This window comes from Rattus norvegicus, chromosome 6, assembly GCF_036323735.1.
Source record: "Rattus norvegicus strain BN/NHsdMcwi chromosome 6, GRCr8, whole genome shotgun sequence".
NCBI classification, from domain to species: domain Eukaryota; kingdom Metazoa; phylum Chordata; class Mammalia; order Rodentia; family Muridae; genus Rattus; species Rattus norvegicus.
In genome coordinates this window covers 93959971-93978995 of record NC_086024.1, presented here as the reverse complement: position 1 = coordinate 93978995, position 19025 = coordinate 93959971, and the positions used below count along the sequence as shown (strand labels likewise).

Below are 19025 nucleotides of genomic sequence, written 5' to 3'. Positions count from 1 at the left end.
TCATCCAAACAGGACCACATGACTACCAGTGGAAGGGTGTGCCTTCCCAAGTTCCCTCCACCTTGGTTTGAGTTGGAGGATAAAGGGGACACCCATGCTTGACTTTTCTCATGTGCATAACCCGGCTCCTGAGGGCTTCATGTGTAGGACTGGACATTTGTAGTCTTCAGGAGAATAGTTCCAGGGACCCAGGCTGGATTGTCAAATTCTGAGCATTCCCTACCTAGAAGAAATGGATACATGGCTTGTCTGGAGTTCGGTCACCTCATCACCTGGTGGAAGAGACTCTGACCCCAACGTCTTTCAGAAGTTAGGTTCTAGTGCGTTTGTGATTCCTTTGAGGGAAGAACGTGTATTTGAGCAGGACTCCAGTGGGAGATATCTGGGGCAGGAAAGAATGGGAGGGAACTGGCTTCTTCCCATTACCACTACCCCAGTCCTCCACCTTCTGCCCCAGAGCAAGACCACACTTCGCTATCAACACAGAAACCCACATTATGGAGCCAACCAAACTTCTTAGCCTTGTCACCACAGACTACAGCTGAGGAAGATCTGTCTCAGTCTGGAAACTCTACCTAGTCATCCCAAATTTCCCGAAACACTTACGTCCATTACAGATTTTCATAATTCGGATGGCAGAAGGCAGAGGGCATGACGACAGCCTCCAGCCTTACTGGCTCATAAATCACGTTATGCAATCTGGACAGGTTGCCTTGCTTGCCTGGAAGGAAGGTGGTTAGTCCCCGCCTCCCTTCACCACCTGCCTGGTACAGGGTAAGAAAGAGGAGGCCGAGGTCTGCCTGTGTCTTCATTCTCACGTTGACTCATATTCACTTTGCATGAAGGTCGTTGTGTGCTTGGTTGAAATTTTTCCTTAGAAGTTTTGATATTGTTTCTGTGCTTTCTGTCCTCTGCGATGTTGAGGAATCTGGTGCCTCCAGTTGTGTCAGAGCATGCCTTTAGTCCCAGAACTCAGGAGGCCCCTGTGTTTGAGGCCAGCCTGGTCTACAGAAAGAATTCCAAGATAACCAGGGCTGCATAGAAGCCGGGGAAAAATAGAAAAAAAATGAAAGAACAAGAAGAAAGGGAAAAAATGATGTCATCCTGTATTTCGTTTCTTGTAAAGTCTTGGGTTTTTATTTGTTTTGTTCTCCAGACGCTTGGAGAATCTTCTCTTCATCTTCATAGTTTCAGATTCTGAAAATTTTGAGCTTTGATGAGCTTTTTATAGATAAAGTGCATTTTAATTATTTCATTATTTATTTCCTACTTCTTTATTAATTTTTTAAATTTCCTGGACCTTTTATTATTTGTGTGTTGGAGTCTTTTACTGTTTCTCTATTGTTTATCTTACTTACTGTAGTCTCGGAGGGGGGGGTTGCTGAGGATAGAGCCTTGCACAGACTAGGCACATATCTTGCTTTACTGAAGATATATCCATATATCCTCGATATATAGATTATCACATATATAATATATCATATATATTTAAAATATTTAAGATGTTCTCTTTACCCTTCATAGAATGTTTCATTTATGTGTGTGTGTGTGTGTGTGTGTGTGTGTGTGTGTGTGTGTGTGTGTGGGTTTTGGAGAAATGGCTCAGTAGTTAAAAACAGTTGCTCTTCTCTCAGAGGACTAGTGTTCTGTTCACAGTACCCAGTCACGTTGAACAGCTCACAATCACCTGTAATGATATCTCCGGGAGATTCAATACCCTCTTCTGGCCTCTATAGGTACTCATACACATGTGTGGGCACTCTCTCTGTCTGTCTCTCTGTCTCTGTCTCTGTCTCTGTCTCTCTCTCTCTCAGACACACACACACACACACACACACACACACACACACACACACACACTTCCAGTTTTATCCTGCTGCAGAATATATTCTGTTTTTCTTCCTTTTGTCTTTTCCCCAATACTGAAAACCTGTGTCCTGCATCCTCTCACTGTGCTTCAGCTAAAAAGATTCTTAGAATCTGCAGCTCCCATGTTGCAGAAAAATGAAATGATAAGGGCAGGAAATAGGTAAGTGGGTAGCTATGTGGCGACACTGTGTGGTTTGTACAGTTTCTAGACTGTGTACAAGGTGATAGTGTGCTCAGATAGTCATGGGTGGTCATAATTCACTTACAAGCACTCCCTGTGCGTTATTTATTTTGGTAAATATCTTTGGAGACTGAAGTTTCCTGGTGTGTTAGCTTCATGTGAAAAAGTCATTGAATGAGCACAGTTCATTTTTTTCTGAACAAATGATGGGTGCCGGGAACCTTTGACACCCACTTCTTATTTGTATTTTTCTAGGTTTCCTGACAGGTTTGTTTTCCTGGTGTTTGTGCCTACATGTCCCTAGAGCAAGGACAAGGATTTGGTGAGAAGCTACCTCAAGCCTGAAAACAGTCCTAATCCAAAAATGTCCTGGCCATTCTTCCTGGAGGTGGCCTTTCTTTCCTGCCAACTGTCCCCAGTCTGTCCAAGCATCCTTTGATTTGCCTGAAAGGATTTCCTGCACATCTGGTCTGTGACTACAGTGGCCTTGTGGCCTCTATCAAGGCCAGAAGTGACTTTGTGTGATCTCCTTTAACACATCTACACAGTTTCCTCCCTGGTCTGCTACATAGTAATTTTGGCTGAGGGCCACAATACCATTTAATTTTTGACTCATGTGTGTCCAGAGGTTGTCCCCCCAAATCAAACAATTCTTATTTATTTATTTATTTATTTATTTATTTGCATCCAAAGTGCTCTCCTACCTCACAGTTTTCCCTTCACTGGAACTCTCCCTCCATCCCTCCTCCCTCTTCTCCTCTGAGAGGGTGGGGTTACCCCTGAGTATCCCCCAACACTGGCACATCAAACTCTACCAGATTAGGCACATCCTCTCCCACTGAGGCCAGACAAGGCAGCCCTGTTTGGGAATGGGTACCACAGGCAGACTACAGCTTTAGGGAGAGCCTCCACTCCAGAACAACTTTCTTTCTAATCATTCCTTATCTTGTACAGTAACCTGCTTTCCTATGAGATGCTCTTTCCCAGTTCACACACGGCCGCCATGGTTAAATCAGCAGCGAGTCTGTGCGGAAGGGACGGGGACGTGGCACCGTTACATGTTGTGACAGAAGAAAGAGAAGTTCGATGTGAGGGCGATGAGAAGAGTGGTGCAGTGTGGGAAAGGAACAGGATGCTTCTCTATGTCTTCAGTTATTTTGAACTTTAGTTATATAGCATGCAATTAAACCTCCTCCATGTCTCTCAGCAAAATCTCATTCCTCTCCCTTCAAAGAAACAAAGCGAGTGACTCAGGCACACACAAACGGAGGTCTAGCTTCAGGACCACATTTCGGAGCAACCGGATCAAAGAGCACACCATCTTCTGTGCTGTGTATTAGCCAGCAAGGCCCTTGTTATAGAAATGGGGCTTGGTGGTACACACCTGTAACCCCAGCACTTGGAGGCCAATACAGGAAGATCTGGAGTTTTAGGTCTCAGAACCACTTTGGCAAGACCATGATTCAACCCTCTCTTTTAAAGCAAAGCAAGACAAAGAAAGAAACTTGAGAAGGAGTTCAAATTTCAGGCAGTCCCAGGTCATAAATACTTGTTGAAATCCCTGTGAATTTCACCATTCCTCCCTGTTACAAACAAACAAAAACAAACCATGTTTGTATTTTTGCTAGCCCGCTTTCCCAACAACTCAGCGGTGTGCTGGACACACATTACCAACTCTCTGGATTTGTGACTGTGGATCCAGAGGAGCCTGTGTCTCCTGGGATTTTTAAGTACTAAAGCCGTCCCTCGTTTGGATTGGGTTTCTTGAGCTGAATTCCATGGCTAGCGTGAAGAATGTGTTTGTGCTGTGTTTTTGTTTTTAATAGGGTACCAGAGCCTCTCGTGAAGAACATAACTTGGCAGACACTGCAGGCTGTGAATTTCTGCCATAAACACAACGTAAGTTTCCTGATCCCCTTTGAACACTCACATACATTTCCTGATCCCCTTTGAACACTCAGGCAGCTTCTTCCCTTGAGCCAAGACTGAGCCTTATTCAAAGTTCATATCACACCTTTGTGGGTATAATTTTTCTTTCACTGAAACCTTCCTAAGCCTAGTGTGGGGGTAAGTGACTTAAAATGGCAGCTTATCTATTCTTTTGTACCCAGCTCTTACGGAAACATACATTATAAAAATCCTTTAAAGAAACTAGTCATTTTTTTAATTTATAAAATGTGAGATAGAACCCCATTTATTTAGAGTCTGCATGGGATTGGTTTCCCCAAAAGGCTTTGAACTGGGAGAGGTAACCCCAGATGCCCGCTGCAGTTACAATGGGTGGAGTCCTAGGCTCTAAGTATTAGTGTCTGCTCTGGTGAGATTGCAGTGTGAGATGACCCTGGGCCTCCTTGCCACAGCTGAGCTGGGGGGAGCCGCAGTGAGAGGCTGCCCATGTGACATGGCTTAACGGATGCTGAAAAATCTGCTCTCCTCCTCTCAGCCCACACAGAGCTGCCCACTTCCTACACGTGGACGCCAGCTTCCTGGGCTGGAGCACAGTTGTGTGGTCCAGTGCTTGCCCAGAATGAATGAGGCCTTGGGTTTGATCTCCAGTACTGCAATCAATCAACCAGCCAACCAACCAATTAATCAATATAAGAAAAAAAGGAAGGGGGAGGGGAACAGATTCCAACCACTAAAACCACTCAAAATCCCCGATGGGAATTTTAGAGTTTTCATTCTCGCCAGAGAGTAGGAGGATTCCAGCTATCTGTCATCTCACCCGCGGTCACCCAGGCCTGAGGGGTTAAATCCCCTCTGAGTTTGCCCAAGTAAGATTTTCTGAAGTGCTTACAAGGGGGAAAACAAGAGAACAGCCATTATTTTGGCTTTCATTAGCTGACGCCTAGAATCTTTGTCAAGCTGGAGTGGCGCTCCATGGTTAGACCTCTGACCCAGCTCGATGAGGCCTTGGGTTTCACTCCTCACACTGAAAACAAACAGCGCCATTTTACAGCAGGAAGAGCTTTGTTTGGTGATTAGCATTTTCCCAAATAACCAGTTACAGCATAGGGGTGGCAGGAGGGATGGTGGGGGTGGAGGGTACAGAAGGAAGGGGAGAGGAGGGGGCAGAAGGAATGAGAAAGCTCTCCAGCCAGCCCTGGTGGGGAAAGATCTGAGGGAAGGGAAGATAAATACAGTGAGTGCATACCACAGCTCTCTGGAGAGCGCAGACTCTGCAGGGCTCCACGTGCTTGGTCAGGGGTGGGGGTGGGGGGCGCTGATGGGGAAGATGCAGAAGCTCGGATAGAATTCCCAAAGGGGTCGGGGGCAGCACATTCTTGTTTCTGAGTCCATCTGCCCATATGTCATCATGATATTCATGGAAGGACCTATTTATAGCAAAATGTAAAATAACTGGGGAAAGACTTCAGCCCCAAGAGCCATCGATCACTGAGAACCAGATAGGTAGGCTGTAAGGTAATGTATCCACCCCCGCCTCCAGTTTTTCCAGAATAAAAATGCTGGTGGGAAACACTAATGTTGCCCTCTCACCCTAAAAGTCCCTTGGAGTGGGAGCTGCTGCGCCCACGAAGAACCTCTGTCCTCTTTCCGGATTCTAGAGTCAAGGATAACCTCAAGGGTTGCGGGCTTCAGGCCAACAGTCAATTGGGCGGCAGAAAGACCCAGCATTTCCCAGCAGAGAGGAAAACCCTTGGGAGAAGGGAGGGATCACGAGGAACTCAGAGTAATATTTTGTCCCAACTCAATTTTTAATGTAATTGTTAACTAAAAGTTGTTGACCTAAGAGATATGTTTATGGGGAAAGGGGGAACAAAAAAAGGAGAGTTACTTGTCAAAGGCATTGTCATTTAATAAGAAAGTCCTGTGAAAGTTCTCGAGCGGTCCTCTTGGTAGTGGCTTCCCCCTGTTAAAGAATGCAGCTTGATACCAGTTGGTGAGTCCGGATGCAGGAGCTGCCTGCTGAGGTCTGCTGGCTGTGCAGTGGGACAGAGCTGACATCTAGCGACGACATCGCACCCCAGAGGGTGAGGCTGCAGCCAGCTCTTGTTTATCTTGTCAGGACAAATGTCAGAGCTGGAAGATCTTTTGGCAAGCGCTCAAGCTTCCCGCCCTCTCTTCCCCAGCTTATCTCAGCAGGCCCAGGGCTTGTCCTGTTTACCAAGCAGGCCGCCTTCCAGTGAACCCAGCTTCTGCTCCAATCTGTTGTTCCTGCCACAGGCTGCAGCCTCAAAGCCTCTCATCCCTTCCCCTTCACGCCGGCAGGTTAGGGGTGACTCCTAGTTAAATATGAAGTTCCTTTTTCTAATGTAGACAGTAGGAGATATACTGACATTATTAGTTGGGCTGGAGGTGTAGGTCAGAGGCAGATTGAATGGATAAGGTTGTGGATTGATCTCCAGAACTGAAAAAAAAGTCGTTTATCTGAAATTCAAAAGTAATTAGGTGTCTTACATGTTTTTATTTCCTGAGTCTGGCTCTTGACTCATTTTTCCTATCACACTTCTTGGTCTTTGGGGCCATTCAAGAATTTGAAATGATTCTGTCTGTAGTTATGGAACTAGTTTATTTTAGTCTGCTGTCTTGTTATCCAACAGGTCAATGGCAGGTTAAAATGATGTATCCAATATTTGCTAAATATTCCAGCCCTTTACTCATGGTGGATATTAGGGTTGTTCCTCCATGACATTTTGTTCCCTGTTTGTTTGTTTTCTAACCAGTGCATACACAGAGATGTGAAGCCGGAAAACATTCTCATCACCAAACACTCAGTCATTAAGCTCTGTGACTTTGGGTTTGCACGGCTTCTCAGTGAGTATCGATGGTTCCTTCAGTGTAAAAGAAACTCTCTTGCTGTGCTAGCTGGTCTAGATACTACAGAGAGCTGGTGCTCGTATTCTGCCTCAGGGATAACTTTGTTATAAATTACTGCTCTTGCAAAATGTCGTAATGGAATATAACTTAAAATATATATAAACACAATGTATGCTATCTGAAAATTGTACAACAGAAGTTATTATAAAGCATGCTAATCTCCTGCTTCTCCCCGCTACCAAAACAATATTTACCAAAAGTAATACTTTAGATGAATGGCTTTTAATCTTGACTGTAGATTAACACCCAAGGAACTTTAAAAAACTATGCGGGTAGCCTTGGGCCCTCTCCAAGTGTTCGGATTAATTGGACTGGGACAAGGCCCAAGCATCAGTAATTTAAAACACTCTATAGTCAAGTAATTTCAACAGCAGCTAGCATTGAGAACTGTGACCCTGAAAAGCTTCGTTTCTTAGGTGTTTCCTGCTCAGTGTTGATTCCAGGTTTCCGCCATTCTGTCTTGCATGTTTCCTCACTGACCAGCTGGACCTGGTGACTACTACACTGACTACGTGGCCACCAGGTGGTACCGCTCACCTGAGCTGCTAGTGGGAGACACACAGTATGGCCCCCCAGTAGATGTCTGGGCAATTGGGTGTGTGTTTGCTGAGTTGCTGTCCGGAGTGCCTCTGTGGCCAGGAAAATCCGATGTGGACCAGCTCTATCTGATAAGGAAAACCCTGGGTAAGTGGTTTCTGTCCTGACTTTTAGAGAACCAGCTAGTTTTCCTCACCTCCCCTGCTTCCCAGACTCCTCGAGGAAATAGCAATTTTTTATTTTTAGCCTTGCTGAAATGGCTCTATTAAAAGTGTCTAAGGTTTGTTTAAATGACAATAATTAGTGATTACTGAGAATTTACTAATTGTCCAGGATATGTAGACTTATCTCTTGAGCTTAGGTCAGATCCTCTTAACTCCCCCCCCCCTCCCCCAGAGCTGAGGACTGAACCCAGGGTCTTGTGCTTGCTAGGCAAGCGCTCTACCACTGAGCTAAATCCCCAACCCCCTCTTAACTTCTAAATGTGTTAATCTTGGCAACAGAAATACTGCAGGGACTTCGCTGGCCACAGACTGCTCTTCTGGCCAATTTCAGTGACGTGCTGAACATCCCTCATCCAGAAGGCTTGGGACTAGAGTGTTTGTGACATTGGAGGTTTAAAAGCCGTATCTTAGGGAAGGGACCCAAGCCTAAGCACAAAATTCATTTATGATTCAATGTACTTTATTCACACATCCTGAAGGCCATTTATATGACCGTTTTAGCGTGCCTACGTTTGACGGTGACACATGGGGTCGAGTGTGGCATCTTCTACTTGTAGAAGCATGTTGGCGCTCAGTCTCAGAATCTGTAATTAGGGATGCCAGGCCTGTATTAGGTTGAGGTGATTCATTCAGGCGTCCTCCCTGCAGCCGGCCTGACAAGTTTTGGATTATTCAGACTACAGTAGAGGAAGATCCTCAGCCTTCTAAGTGTGGAGAAGAAAGTCTTGTTTGCTATGCCCGCCTTTTCCTCTACAACTAAGAGGAATGGCAAGGACAGAAAGGGGGTACAGTTAAAGAGATCCATAACCAGTGGTTTCTTTCCAAAGCCCAGGAGTTCCATTCTACCCTGCTAAGGAACCCAATCTAAAGCAGACGTTCTCTGCCCCACAAACTCTCGTATTATCAGCTTTGTCTTCCCAAAGTACTAAAGGCCACCTGAGGGTGAGGCTGTGTTTCCATTTGTTTGTTGAGACAGGTGGTTCCCTGTGTAGCTCTGGCTGTCCTGGAACTCCTTCTGTAGACCAGGCTGACCTTGAACTCTGCCTCTGCTTCCTGAGTGCAGATCAAAGGCCTGGTGGCATTTCCCATTTTTATCATTTCCACCAATGTCTTGTACATTGGAGTTCATGCAAAGTCACTCAGCCTTCCTTGGCTGTTCCCTCCAGAGGCTTTAGGGCACTCTCCCGCCACTGCAGGCCTGAAGGCACAGATATATATATATATCTCCACTGTGCGTGTGCGTGTATCTGTAGTTCATTATTAAAGCTAGGGGCTAAGGGGCTTCCTTACAGTGTTTTCATACATAGGAACCAACACTGTAGAGGCTGGGTTTTTTGTTTGTTTGTTTTTTGTTTTTTGTTTTTGTTTTTTGTTTTTGTTTTTGTTTTTTTCCTTTCTTGCTTATCCAAACTAGAGCAAGGTTTTGGACTTGAGTGAGGGGTAAAGTTCTGAACTGAGTAGCACTGGCAACTCAGACGCTTTAGTCAGGGGCAGCACCACAGGCTCCTGGCTGTAGGCCCCTGCCCTAAAAAGTGGCTGTCTGTGCCCCAGAGAAGCACCTCATCCAGTTTTCTGAACAAGACTTTCACAGCAACATTCCTAGGACTTTACATGAAGCCACCGTCAGCTCACTTGGTTGCCACTGAATGCGCTCCATTTGACAGGAACCTAGAAGCTTTGCTTCAGAGTCACACTACAGGGACTTCTAAACCTTAGACCACAACGTTTCTACTAGATCAGCAACTGGCAAAACAGGAAAAGATGATCCCAATTTGGAAATGGATTCCTCATAGACAGAGAACCTTCCTTCCCTTTAGCATCTTGGGTTTAGTCTTCAGATACAGTGGAAGCTTCAGAGGGCAAGACTCTTGAAGCTCTCCGTTTCTGTTCCCGACACAGGGCCCTGTCCCTGAAGCGCTCAGTGTAGGCTGTGCTGTGTGGATGCTTTCCTGACAGAAGAAAGCTACAACCTTAGCAGCCTGAAGCACAGCTCCACCAGGCTGTGGAGGGAAAGCACAGCCCCATGTCTCCTTAGCAACCCCATTCACTTCTGTCTCTTCTTGTCCGAAGGGGACCTCATTCCCAGGCACCAGCAAGTATTTAGCATGAATCAGTACTTCAGTGGGGTGAAAATTCCAGACCCTGAAGACATGGTGAGTAACTCAGTTTGGAGGCGGCTCTTTAGATCAGGCTAGGGCTTCGGTAGTTTACCTGGGCCCACGGCTCAGTCTGCATTAAAAGTCCTGCTTACGGTGATGAGGAAAATTGGAACAAGCTGGTGAGTGAGAGCCTCAATTCAAACTTAGAGGCCCTGGGAACAGAGGTGAGCCAGCCTGTGGGACAGGAAAGCAGGACTGCCCTGGTCACACCACTCTTTAATCCTTGTCAACTGAACGCAGATTGCTCAGAGCCAATCAGCTTTCAAGTCTAAACATCGACTCACCCGGTGGAAGCAACTCCTTCTCCCAGCATTGCCCAAAGTCTCTATTCTCCTGTTAACTCGCCCTCCAGAATAGGGAGCAGAACCACCAGGACCCCATTCTGCTGCCCCTCCTTCTGTATGGTTAGTGTGGGGAGATCCTCCTTTATAAAGGACCAAGAGAATCTAAATGCTCATCTCCCAACCCACTTGGAATACCGTATCCCAGTGAAACCATTAGACAAGGGAATAGGGCTGTAAGTTTACATTATTGCCTTTAGGATTCAGGAGGAGGTTAAGTTGAAGTACATCTGTGTAGTGGCTGTCCTGGGGCTAATAAACATAATTAGATCCATATTCATCTATCTGGAAAAGTCTACAACAGGTTGTCGAATGAAGTATGATTTTAATATTTTATACTGTTTATACTGTAAATATACTGTTTAATAGTAGTAAATAGTACAATTTAACATAATTCAAATTAGTATTTAATAAAATATATATGCATATATAAATATAAAAAAGATGGGAACCTCTGGGAAATCATGCAAAATTTTAACTTTCTTTTTCCCTTGAGATAAGGTCTCAGCTTACAGCCCAGGTTGGCTTTGAACTTTTAAATATTTTATTCATTTATGAATATGAGTGTTTTTGTCTGCATATATGTCTGCACCCCGCTTGTATGTCAGGTATCCGTGGAGGGCAGAAGAGGTAGCTGGATCCCCTGGAGTTACAGATAGTCCTAAGGCAGCATGTGGGTGCTGAGAATTACACTCTGGTCCTCTGGAAAAGCAGCCAGAATTTACCAGTTCGGCCACCTCTCTAGTCCTAACTTTGAACTTTTGATTCTCCAACCTATGATCCTGAGGGCTGAGATTACAGGCATATGCCACACCTTATGCAAACCTCTTTGCTTTTGTTAAATAAATAGTTAAGAAGGATATCTTTCTCTTTGTTTCTTGTTTATTTTTGAGATAGTCTAGACTGCCCTTAAGCTCCTGATTCTCCTGCCTCTCAAGTACTGGGATCACCGGTGTGCACTACTATGTCCAGTTTACAGTGATTATCTCTTTATAATGAGATTTGGGGACTCTTTTCATTCCTCATTTTTCTTACGTTTCTGAAATGTCTTCTAATGGGTCTATAATGCAGTAAAAAAGTCTCTCATGACTTAGCAGGCCGTGTAGTTCAGTGGTAGAGTACTTACTCAGCAGGCCCTGGTGGATTTCTAGCACTGCAAGGAAAAGGGCACCAATAGAATTTCAGGGCATAGTTAAGGTTTGTGAGGTCAGGTTGCTACTGTCTGAGAAAATACTTTCAATATGGGAGCTAACACATTGATTTCCGGATGGGAGTTCCTGTGGCCTCCTGAGTTGCATTTCTGTCTTTGTCCCAGCAACAAAGCTCCCATTTCCCTAGAGTATTACCAGCTTTAGGGAAAGTAGGTCACACTGGGATGGAGAGGGAAGAACAGCACCTGGTTTATGGGAAGTGACCCACAGCTCCCTTGTGACCTGGACATCCCCAGCTATGCACCAAATAGCCCTTAGCAATTTCCTGGCCAAGGTATAAGAAGCAGCTTGCTCTGTGACCATGAAGAGAGTCTCCTGGTTCCCAGGGGTTGTCCTACACGGAATTTCCTGTGGACAGAAACACAGGAAGCAGCAGCACATGGCTACGCTGGTTGAACATCTGTGCCCTCTCCCACCCAGCAAGGCCTGCTGGGGAACTGGTTCAGCAGGCAGGAGGGGTCCGGTGTCTTACAGCCAAGGGCAGGCATTGTTCCTGAGGTAGGAGAGCTGACATTAGCCAAGGCAACCCATGGCAGTGCCTACATTAGATAAAAAGAGCTTTTCAGTCGTGGTGGCAAAAGCTAAGGCAAAGGTGCCTTAGGATTCCTGCTCATTAGCCCGTGCGCAATCGGGAGTTTATGTGGAGCTTGGCTCCCTGTCTAGGAGAACCGCTCCGAAGCTCCCGAGTACAACCCCAGGCGCCCCCTCCCCCCGCCCCCGTGTTAGATGAGCCTGGCAGATTGCTCGGCCCTCGGCTCACACTTCACCACTCTCACACTCATAACGCGCCACGGTCACTGACTCTGTTCAGCGTTCATCTTCAGTCAGCTTTCTCAGTGCGATGGCTCCTTAACTTTGCCCATTCATTCACAGCTTTCCTCCCATTTCCGCTCCCATCACTTGGTTGGCACGACCAGTATCTTCATCTAGGCAGATTGACAAGAGCCTTCTGGGGAAGCGCTTTAAACTGTGGGCTGATCAGAAAAACAGATCTGCGTGTGGGAGGCGACAACAGTGTTTCTTTCAGAAATCCAACAAGAGTGTGTGTGTGTGTATCTGGGTAGGGATAAAATGTATTTTGACACTCCCTTTATGCAAATGTCAATAGATTAATAATTAATAATTGGTGCCTAAAGTTATTGATAATGCTGTTCAGTGCCAAAAGTTATTGTCAGGAAAGGCATTTTATACAAAGTAAGGGAAAAAGCAACACAAGAAAACCAAAAACTCGTGTGGGTGCATGTGCACTCGCACGTGCACACACACGCTCAAGCACACACACGCTCAAGCACACACACACACACACACACACACACTCACTCTCATACTGAGGCACGTGTCTATTGTCACTGCTGCTTTTGTTTTGCTCTTCTCCATCAGCATCTACTGGTTTATAATGCTGCCTTCCTCAGGAAGGGAAGTGAGCGATCAGGAAATAAAACTGGAAAGGCATTTTGGAGGCGGAGAGAGAAGTTTATGAACAGTCACAAGGGGGTTATAACTGGTGGGAGGTATGGTGGAAAAGGGCAGAGGAGGCAAGGAAGATCCCAGGAAGGTACATCTACTCAACAGAAATTTAGTGTGAGGGAACTTTAATTAGAATGTGTGCTGTCACTAAAAGTCCCTTTTCTTTCGACAGGAAACACTTGAGTTGAAGTTTCCAAACATCTCCTACTCTGCTCTGGGCTTCTTAAAGGTAAAACCCTGGGGCTTTCAAAGGACCAGGAAGCGCACAGATGTCAGATGTCAACTGATGAAATGTTTCTTTAAAATCTGTCTTTTGAAAAGCTATATACCTTTATTTGCTCTTCACTTTAAATAAAAAGTAGCATTCTGTTGGAATTCTAAGTTTATACAAAATGGAAATTTTAAGGGAGATGTTTTACAAAAAAAAAAAAAAATCCTGGGGTTGGGGATTTAGCTCAGTGGTAGAGCACTTGCCTAGCAAGCACAAGGCCCTGGGTTCAGTTCTCAGCTCTGAAAAAAAAAAATCCTTTTCTTCAAAAAAACATTCATAGCTATAGGATGTTTTAAATAACCAACTTCCAGTATTGAGAGATGGCTCAGTGGTTAAGAGCTCTGATGGCTATTCCAGAAGACTGGGGTTCATCTCCTAGCACCCACATGGCAACTCACAACTGTAGTTCCAGAGGTTCTGGTGTTCTTCACTGTCTTCTGTGGACACTGCAGATATGGTGCACAGATATACATGCACGCAGGCATCATACATATAAAATACAAATAAATAAAAAATTTAAATGAGCAACTACTGTGTACATTTTAAAAGTTGGTTTACATATATATTTCTAGAAACACAGGTCATATAAGATGTGGTACAGCACCAATTTGCAATGTATAGTCAATTTCCCAGTATTTCAGAAAGTAGTCTGATATTATGTAAGTGCAGGAATTGTTAAGGAACAAATACAAAATTGAGACAGTTTTTTGTCTTTCTGCATGTCCATATGCGCTTGTAATGCACACACTGTTTCCACGGCTATCAAACAGCTGGCAGACCCTAGAAAGGGAAGGGGAGAACCAGACTGGTGCAGATTGATGACGTCATAAACTTTATTTCTTCCCCCTAAGAGTCTGACTTCAGAGTAAAAGAACAAAAATAGCTAAGTGAATTATTCCCATTGGCCACTGAGCTGAACTCCGGAAATATATACTCCCCCATTGGCAGGCCACCGAACGCCCCAAAAACACTAGGAAACTCGCTTCTAATATTTACCCCTTATAGTGTTTAGTGTTTTACAGAGAACCCATTTGTCACACATGCACAAGCTAAAACAGGTGGATTTCATACATGTGGAGAGTAGAATGGTGGTCTCCAGAGGCTAGGGAGACAGAGGATGCAGATGCTGTACAAAAGATGCTAATGCACAGACAGGGATATGTTCTCATGTGAATATGACTTGCAATAATTTATTGCATGTTTTATGAACCAGAGAAGACTTAAGACTCATAATGGAGAAATGGTAAATGTTTAAGGAAAAGAAAGCTAATTTTCTTGGCCTTTATACATTTGTATGCGTGTTATCTAATTATCACACTGCACCCCATAAACTTGTATACTTTCATATATATCAATTAAAAATGGTGGAAATCAGTGCAGGAGAGCTCAGCATTTTAGGAGCACTTGTTTTTGTAGAGGACTGGGGTTGGGTTCCCAGCACCCACATGACTCACAACCATCTCTAACTCCAGTTCCAGGGGATCCAATGCCTTCTTCTGACCTCTGTGAGCACCAGGCATGCGTGCAGTGTGCTTCCATACATGCAGGCAGAATACTCGTGCACAGAAATTTTAAACACCTCAGAAAAAAATTAAAAATAAATGAAAGTGCTTAGTCTTTCAAAGAAGTAAAATGTATGCTATGGCAACTTCAAAGGTGTAAAGGGATTTTCTGTGCTTTCAGGGCTGCCTCCACATGGACCCTGCTGAGAGGCTGACATGTGAACAGCTATTGCAGCATCCGTATTTTGACAGCATTCGAGACGTTGGGGAATTGGCAAGACCACATGACAAACCAACAAGGAAGACCCTGAGACAGAGTAGAAAGCACTTGACTGGGGTAAAACTGCCTTACAGTAACATGCAAGCTTACAGTTTCAAATGATCTCGTACCTGTTACCTGGTACTGAGCTGGGACCTGGGTTTAGTGACAACTGTGGCTTATCGTCCCAGAATCCTCAGTCCAGAAACAGGAGACAGGTCATCTGAATTATCAACCAGGGCCTCAGAGACATTTGCTTAAGGCTCTCCCCTGAGTCCTACCTAAAGTTGTCCTTACCATGCTTCTTGATGCTACACAGGAGCCAAGATGTCTGAAATACATGAACTTAGGCTGCAGGCTAGTATACCATGTGTGTTCAGCTGAACATGTTTCTCATACATTGGAGAACGAAATAAGATTAATCCAAAGTAGACCTTTGTCATGTTACCCCCAGTGTTAGCACTGAAGGTTTCTCCCCAAATGGAACTGTTTCCTTTCTGCATCGTCAGTTGGTGAAGACAAACACAGTGACAAGGGCCTGCAGGATGGCCCCTTTAACCACAGAACAGGATCCCGCTGCGTACTTGGATCAGTGAAGAGTCCTGACTGGTGTAGTGGTTACACAGCCCTAAATGGCAATAATAATCAAGACTCTAGTTGAACCATAGCTAAGATGGGTTGGCTGTTCTTGATCACTTTTGGATCCATGCAGAAACTTAAGCTTTGGTTTATCCTGCCTTTGTGTCTTAGTTACTCCTCTGTCATTTTGAAGAGATGCAATGACTAAGACCATTTACAAAAGAAAGCATTTAATCTGGGGCTTGTTTAGTTTCAGAGATGAGTGCATAACCATCATGGTTGGGAGTACGGCAGGCAGGCAGGCAGGCAGGCAGGGTGTGGAGCAGTAGCTGAGAGCTTACGTTTTATCCACAGGAAGCAGAGAGAGAGAGACTGGCTTGTGCTTCTGAGACAGTAAAGCCCACCCCCAGTGACATACCTGCTCCAACAAAGTCACACCTCTTCACCCTCCCAAACAGTTCTACCAACTAGAAAACAAGCATTCAAAGTCTATGAGCCTATGAGGGTCATCCTCATTCAAACTGCCAGAGTTAATCTTTCCTCTCTAGCCCCAGCTTCCTCAAATAAACACCTGGATGGTGTATGGGTGGTCCAGGCAGGAGAGAGATGGAGAAGGTATTAGGAATAAGTGCTTCCTCAATGTCAGGGCTCTGAGGTGGACCATGGTTATAAAACTGGGAGATGTTTTTTATTCTCTTAACATCTAAGACCCAGTGAGTAAATCAGGCTGAAGTCTCACTCTTTTCCCATTGCTGTGCTACTTCGTGCTCAGGAACAAAGAGACCAGCTGCAAACATTTCTACTGGAAAGAATAAAGAACCTCACTGTTTGCTGTGTTGGAATCCTGAAGGATTGGTAGACTTAAAAGAACTAAAGACTATCTTTTTTCCAAATTCCTTAGGCCCCATGGTACAAGTCAAAAAGTAATAAGCCTGTTCTTGTTTTTATTTGACCTTGACAATTGTTTTTCTGGAAGCTTGAAGGAAGTCTTTAAATTCTCATTTTCTGTCTCTGTCTCTCTGTCTCTGTTTCTCTCTCTCTCTCTCTCTCTCTCTCTCTCTCTCTCACACACACACACACACACACACACACACACGTGTTTTTCTTCTGAGGCGAGGGTTGGGGATTTAAGGTCTCCCACACATAAGCAAGCAGGTTATTAATTAATCCAAGGCACTGGTTGTGCTTTTCTTTGCTTTGCTCTGAGGCAGGCCTCACTATGTGGCCCAGGCTGCTTCCATTGAGATCTTACTGCTTTTGCTCCTGGAGTGCCACCATACCTGGCTTGGATTGTTTTTTTTAAAAATAAAACACACTTTTAAAAGATAGAAACCAAACGGAAACATTTCTCCCTCTCTCATGTTCTGGATTTAGATGGGAAACATTTATCACCAACATTATATTTTGTTTTGTGATGCAGTCATTCTAAGTGATAATGAAGGCCTGACTGAGGTTTGAACCTGATCTTGTGTCTGTGTGTGCAGTTGCAGCACCTGCCTCAGCTAACCAGCAGCAGCGTCCTCCCCGCTCTGGACAGGAAGAAGTACCACTGTGGTACCAGGAACTTTAACTACCACTTTCCAAATATTTAAGGAGCTGGCAGAGTAATGAAGAATTGATCAATAATTTGCAGAAATGTATACATTTGACTCCTGTCTTGACCACACATCAGGAGAAAACACGAACAGGAAGCTGGAGGTTATTTGCCAGGATATGAGGGAAATTCCGGATCCAGACTTCCATGCTTGGTGGAGATGTCCAGAGAAGAGAGCAGGAGCTTGGGACATCTCTGCATCTTCCTTTTCTAAGCAGCAGAGCTTATGGACAGAATATAAACTGTACCTAAGCCCGCAGCTGCAACATTAGATAATGTCAGAAGACCTGGGCTGCAGTTTGCTCTCTGCCACACGCAGAGAGTACATCAAGAAATGTCCTGGGTTGGGGATTTAGCTCAGTGGTAGAGCGCTTGCCTAGGAAGCGCAAGGCCCTGGGTTCGGTCCCCAGCTCCCAAAAAAAGAACCAAAAAAAGAGAAATGTCCTGGGGTTGGGGATTTAGCTCAGTGGTAGAGCGCTTGCCTAGGAAGCACAAGGCCCTGGGTTCAGTCCCCAGCTCCAGGAAAAAAAAGAAAAAAAAAAAAGAAAAAAAGAAATGTCCAGGGTTGGGGATTTGGCTCAGTGGTAGAGCGCTTACCTAGCAAGCACAAGGCCCTGGGTTCAATCCCCAGCTCCGGAAAAAAAAAAAAAAAAAGAAAGAAAGAAAGAAAGAAAGAAAGAAAGAAAGAAAGAAAGAAAGAAAGAAAGAAATGTCCTTATACATTTCTTTAGATGTGCTGCCTCGAGTCCTATCTCCTATGTTGTTTTCAAATCATATTTAAGTATGATTTTAGTCCCTGAAATCAAAATGTTTGTGATTCTATTTCTTGTTTGGTCTTTCTTAATTTTTATGGTTTAAGAATTTTTTTTTAGAATTATCTAAGTTGATCCACATATCTAGAATCATACAGATTACCTTAAAACTTAGCAGTTTTTATGCTTTTATAACTAATAAGATACTTTATCTGTACTCGAAGAAAGGATGCGTCAGGAAAGGAGAGAACAAGCCCCACAGGCCTCACAGAATGTGCAGAATGGACCTGTTAGCCTGACAGCAGTGACCACTTCAGCCTTCAGCTCAGCCTCAGACCTGAGACCATGTAAGGAAAACTCACGCGATGATCTGGGTGTAGACATGGCTGCTTCTGAACTTTGACTTCAATCAGGAAATGTATAAGTTAACTGATGTTGAAGTATCTTAGTACATGTGTATACGTCTGTGAGCACACACTTGGACGTGTATATGTGTGTGTGTGCACGCACGTGTGGAACAACCAATAAGAAAGTGGTTAAAAAATATTGCCAAGGATTCTTAGTTTTAATCAGCGAGACTTAAAATTAAAAAACCTGTGATTTGGTTTACTACTCCTCATAGAAAAGTTTTTCTCCCCTGTCCCTGGACAGGGGCTGTGTTAAGCCCCAGGTCAGTTTCTACGAACACTTCTGGCCAATGTGCTGCTGGCTCACAGGAGTTCTTAGCCATGGATTTCAAGGCTCTGTTTCACTGTACCTTCGGAATGCTTCTTCTGTACTCTCGTTCCTCGATCAACTTCATGGCATCACTTGCTGCTATGTGGTTCACTAAATCCTATCATCTGTTCAATATTCTTGGCTGCCCTAAGGCAAATTAAGGCTTCCTAAATTCATATAGTTTCTACCAGAGACCTGACAGCAGGTTAAATAACAGCTCCAGTATTATTCAGTTCCTCTTAAATAGCCATGATTTAAATGACAAGGAAGGATATTAACTTCTGAGAATAATTAAGATTGCCTCTCCCCCTTAAATCAATAAATGTATTTGATGAAAGCGGATGCCTGTAACTGCCTGTTCTATCCAGTAGTTTTTCAGAACATATTAGACTAGCAAAGTCACTCCAGATGAAATCATGATGAGTGTGCTGTTGGGCTGCACAGTCCTGAGACAAACCCGAGATAGAGGCTTGTCTTTCACACGTATGCTTACGCTCAAAGGAACCTTCTGCAAACCTCCCCC

The 19025-nt window shown here is 44.5% G+C and overlaps 1 protein-coding gene across 5 annotated transcripts in view; it reads left to right on the top strand.

Moving 5' to 3' along the window:
* The window catches only part of Cdkl1 (cyclin dependent kinase like 1), a 45051-nt gene extending 26212 nt beyond the window's left edge, over positions 1-18839 (top strand). The window contains exons 3-9 of one of the 5 annotated variants that reach the window (XM_039112254.2): positions 3877-3949; positions 6736-6826; positions 7373-7573; positions 9721-9803; positions 13001-13057; positions 14783-14938; positions 18014-18839. In XM_039112254.2, coding sequence (XP_038968182.1) covers positions 3877-3949; positions 6736-6826; positions 7373-7573; positions 9721-9803; positions 13001-13057; positions 14783-14938; positions 18014-18079 — 727 coding nt within the window. In that variant the 3' untranslated portion in view covers positions 18080-18839. 5 annotated transcript variants of the gene reach the window in all.
* The last annotated feature ends 186 nt before the right edge of the window (positions 18840-19025 follow it).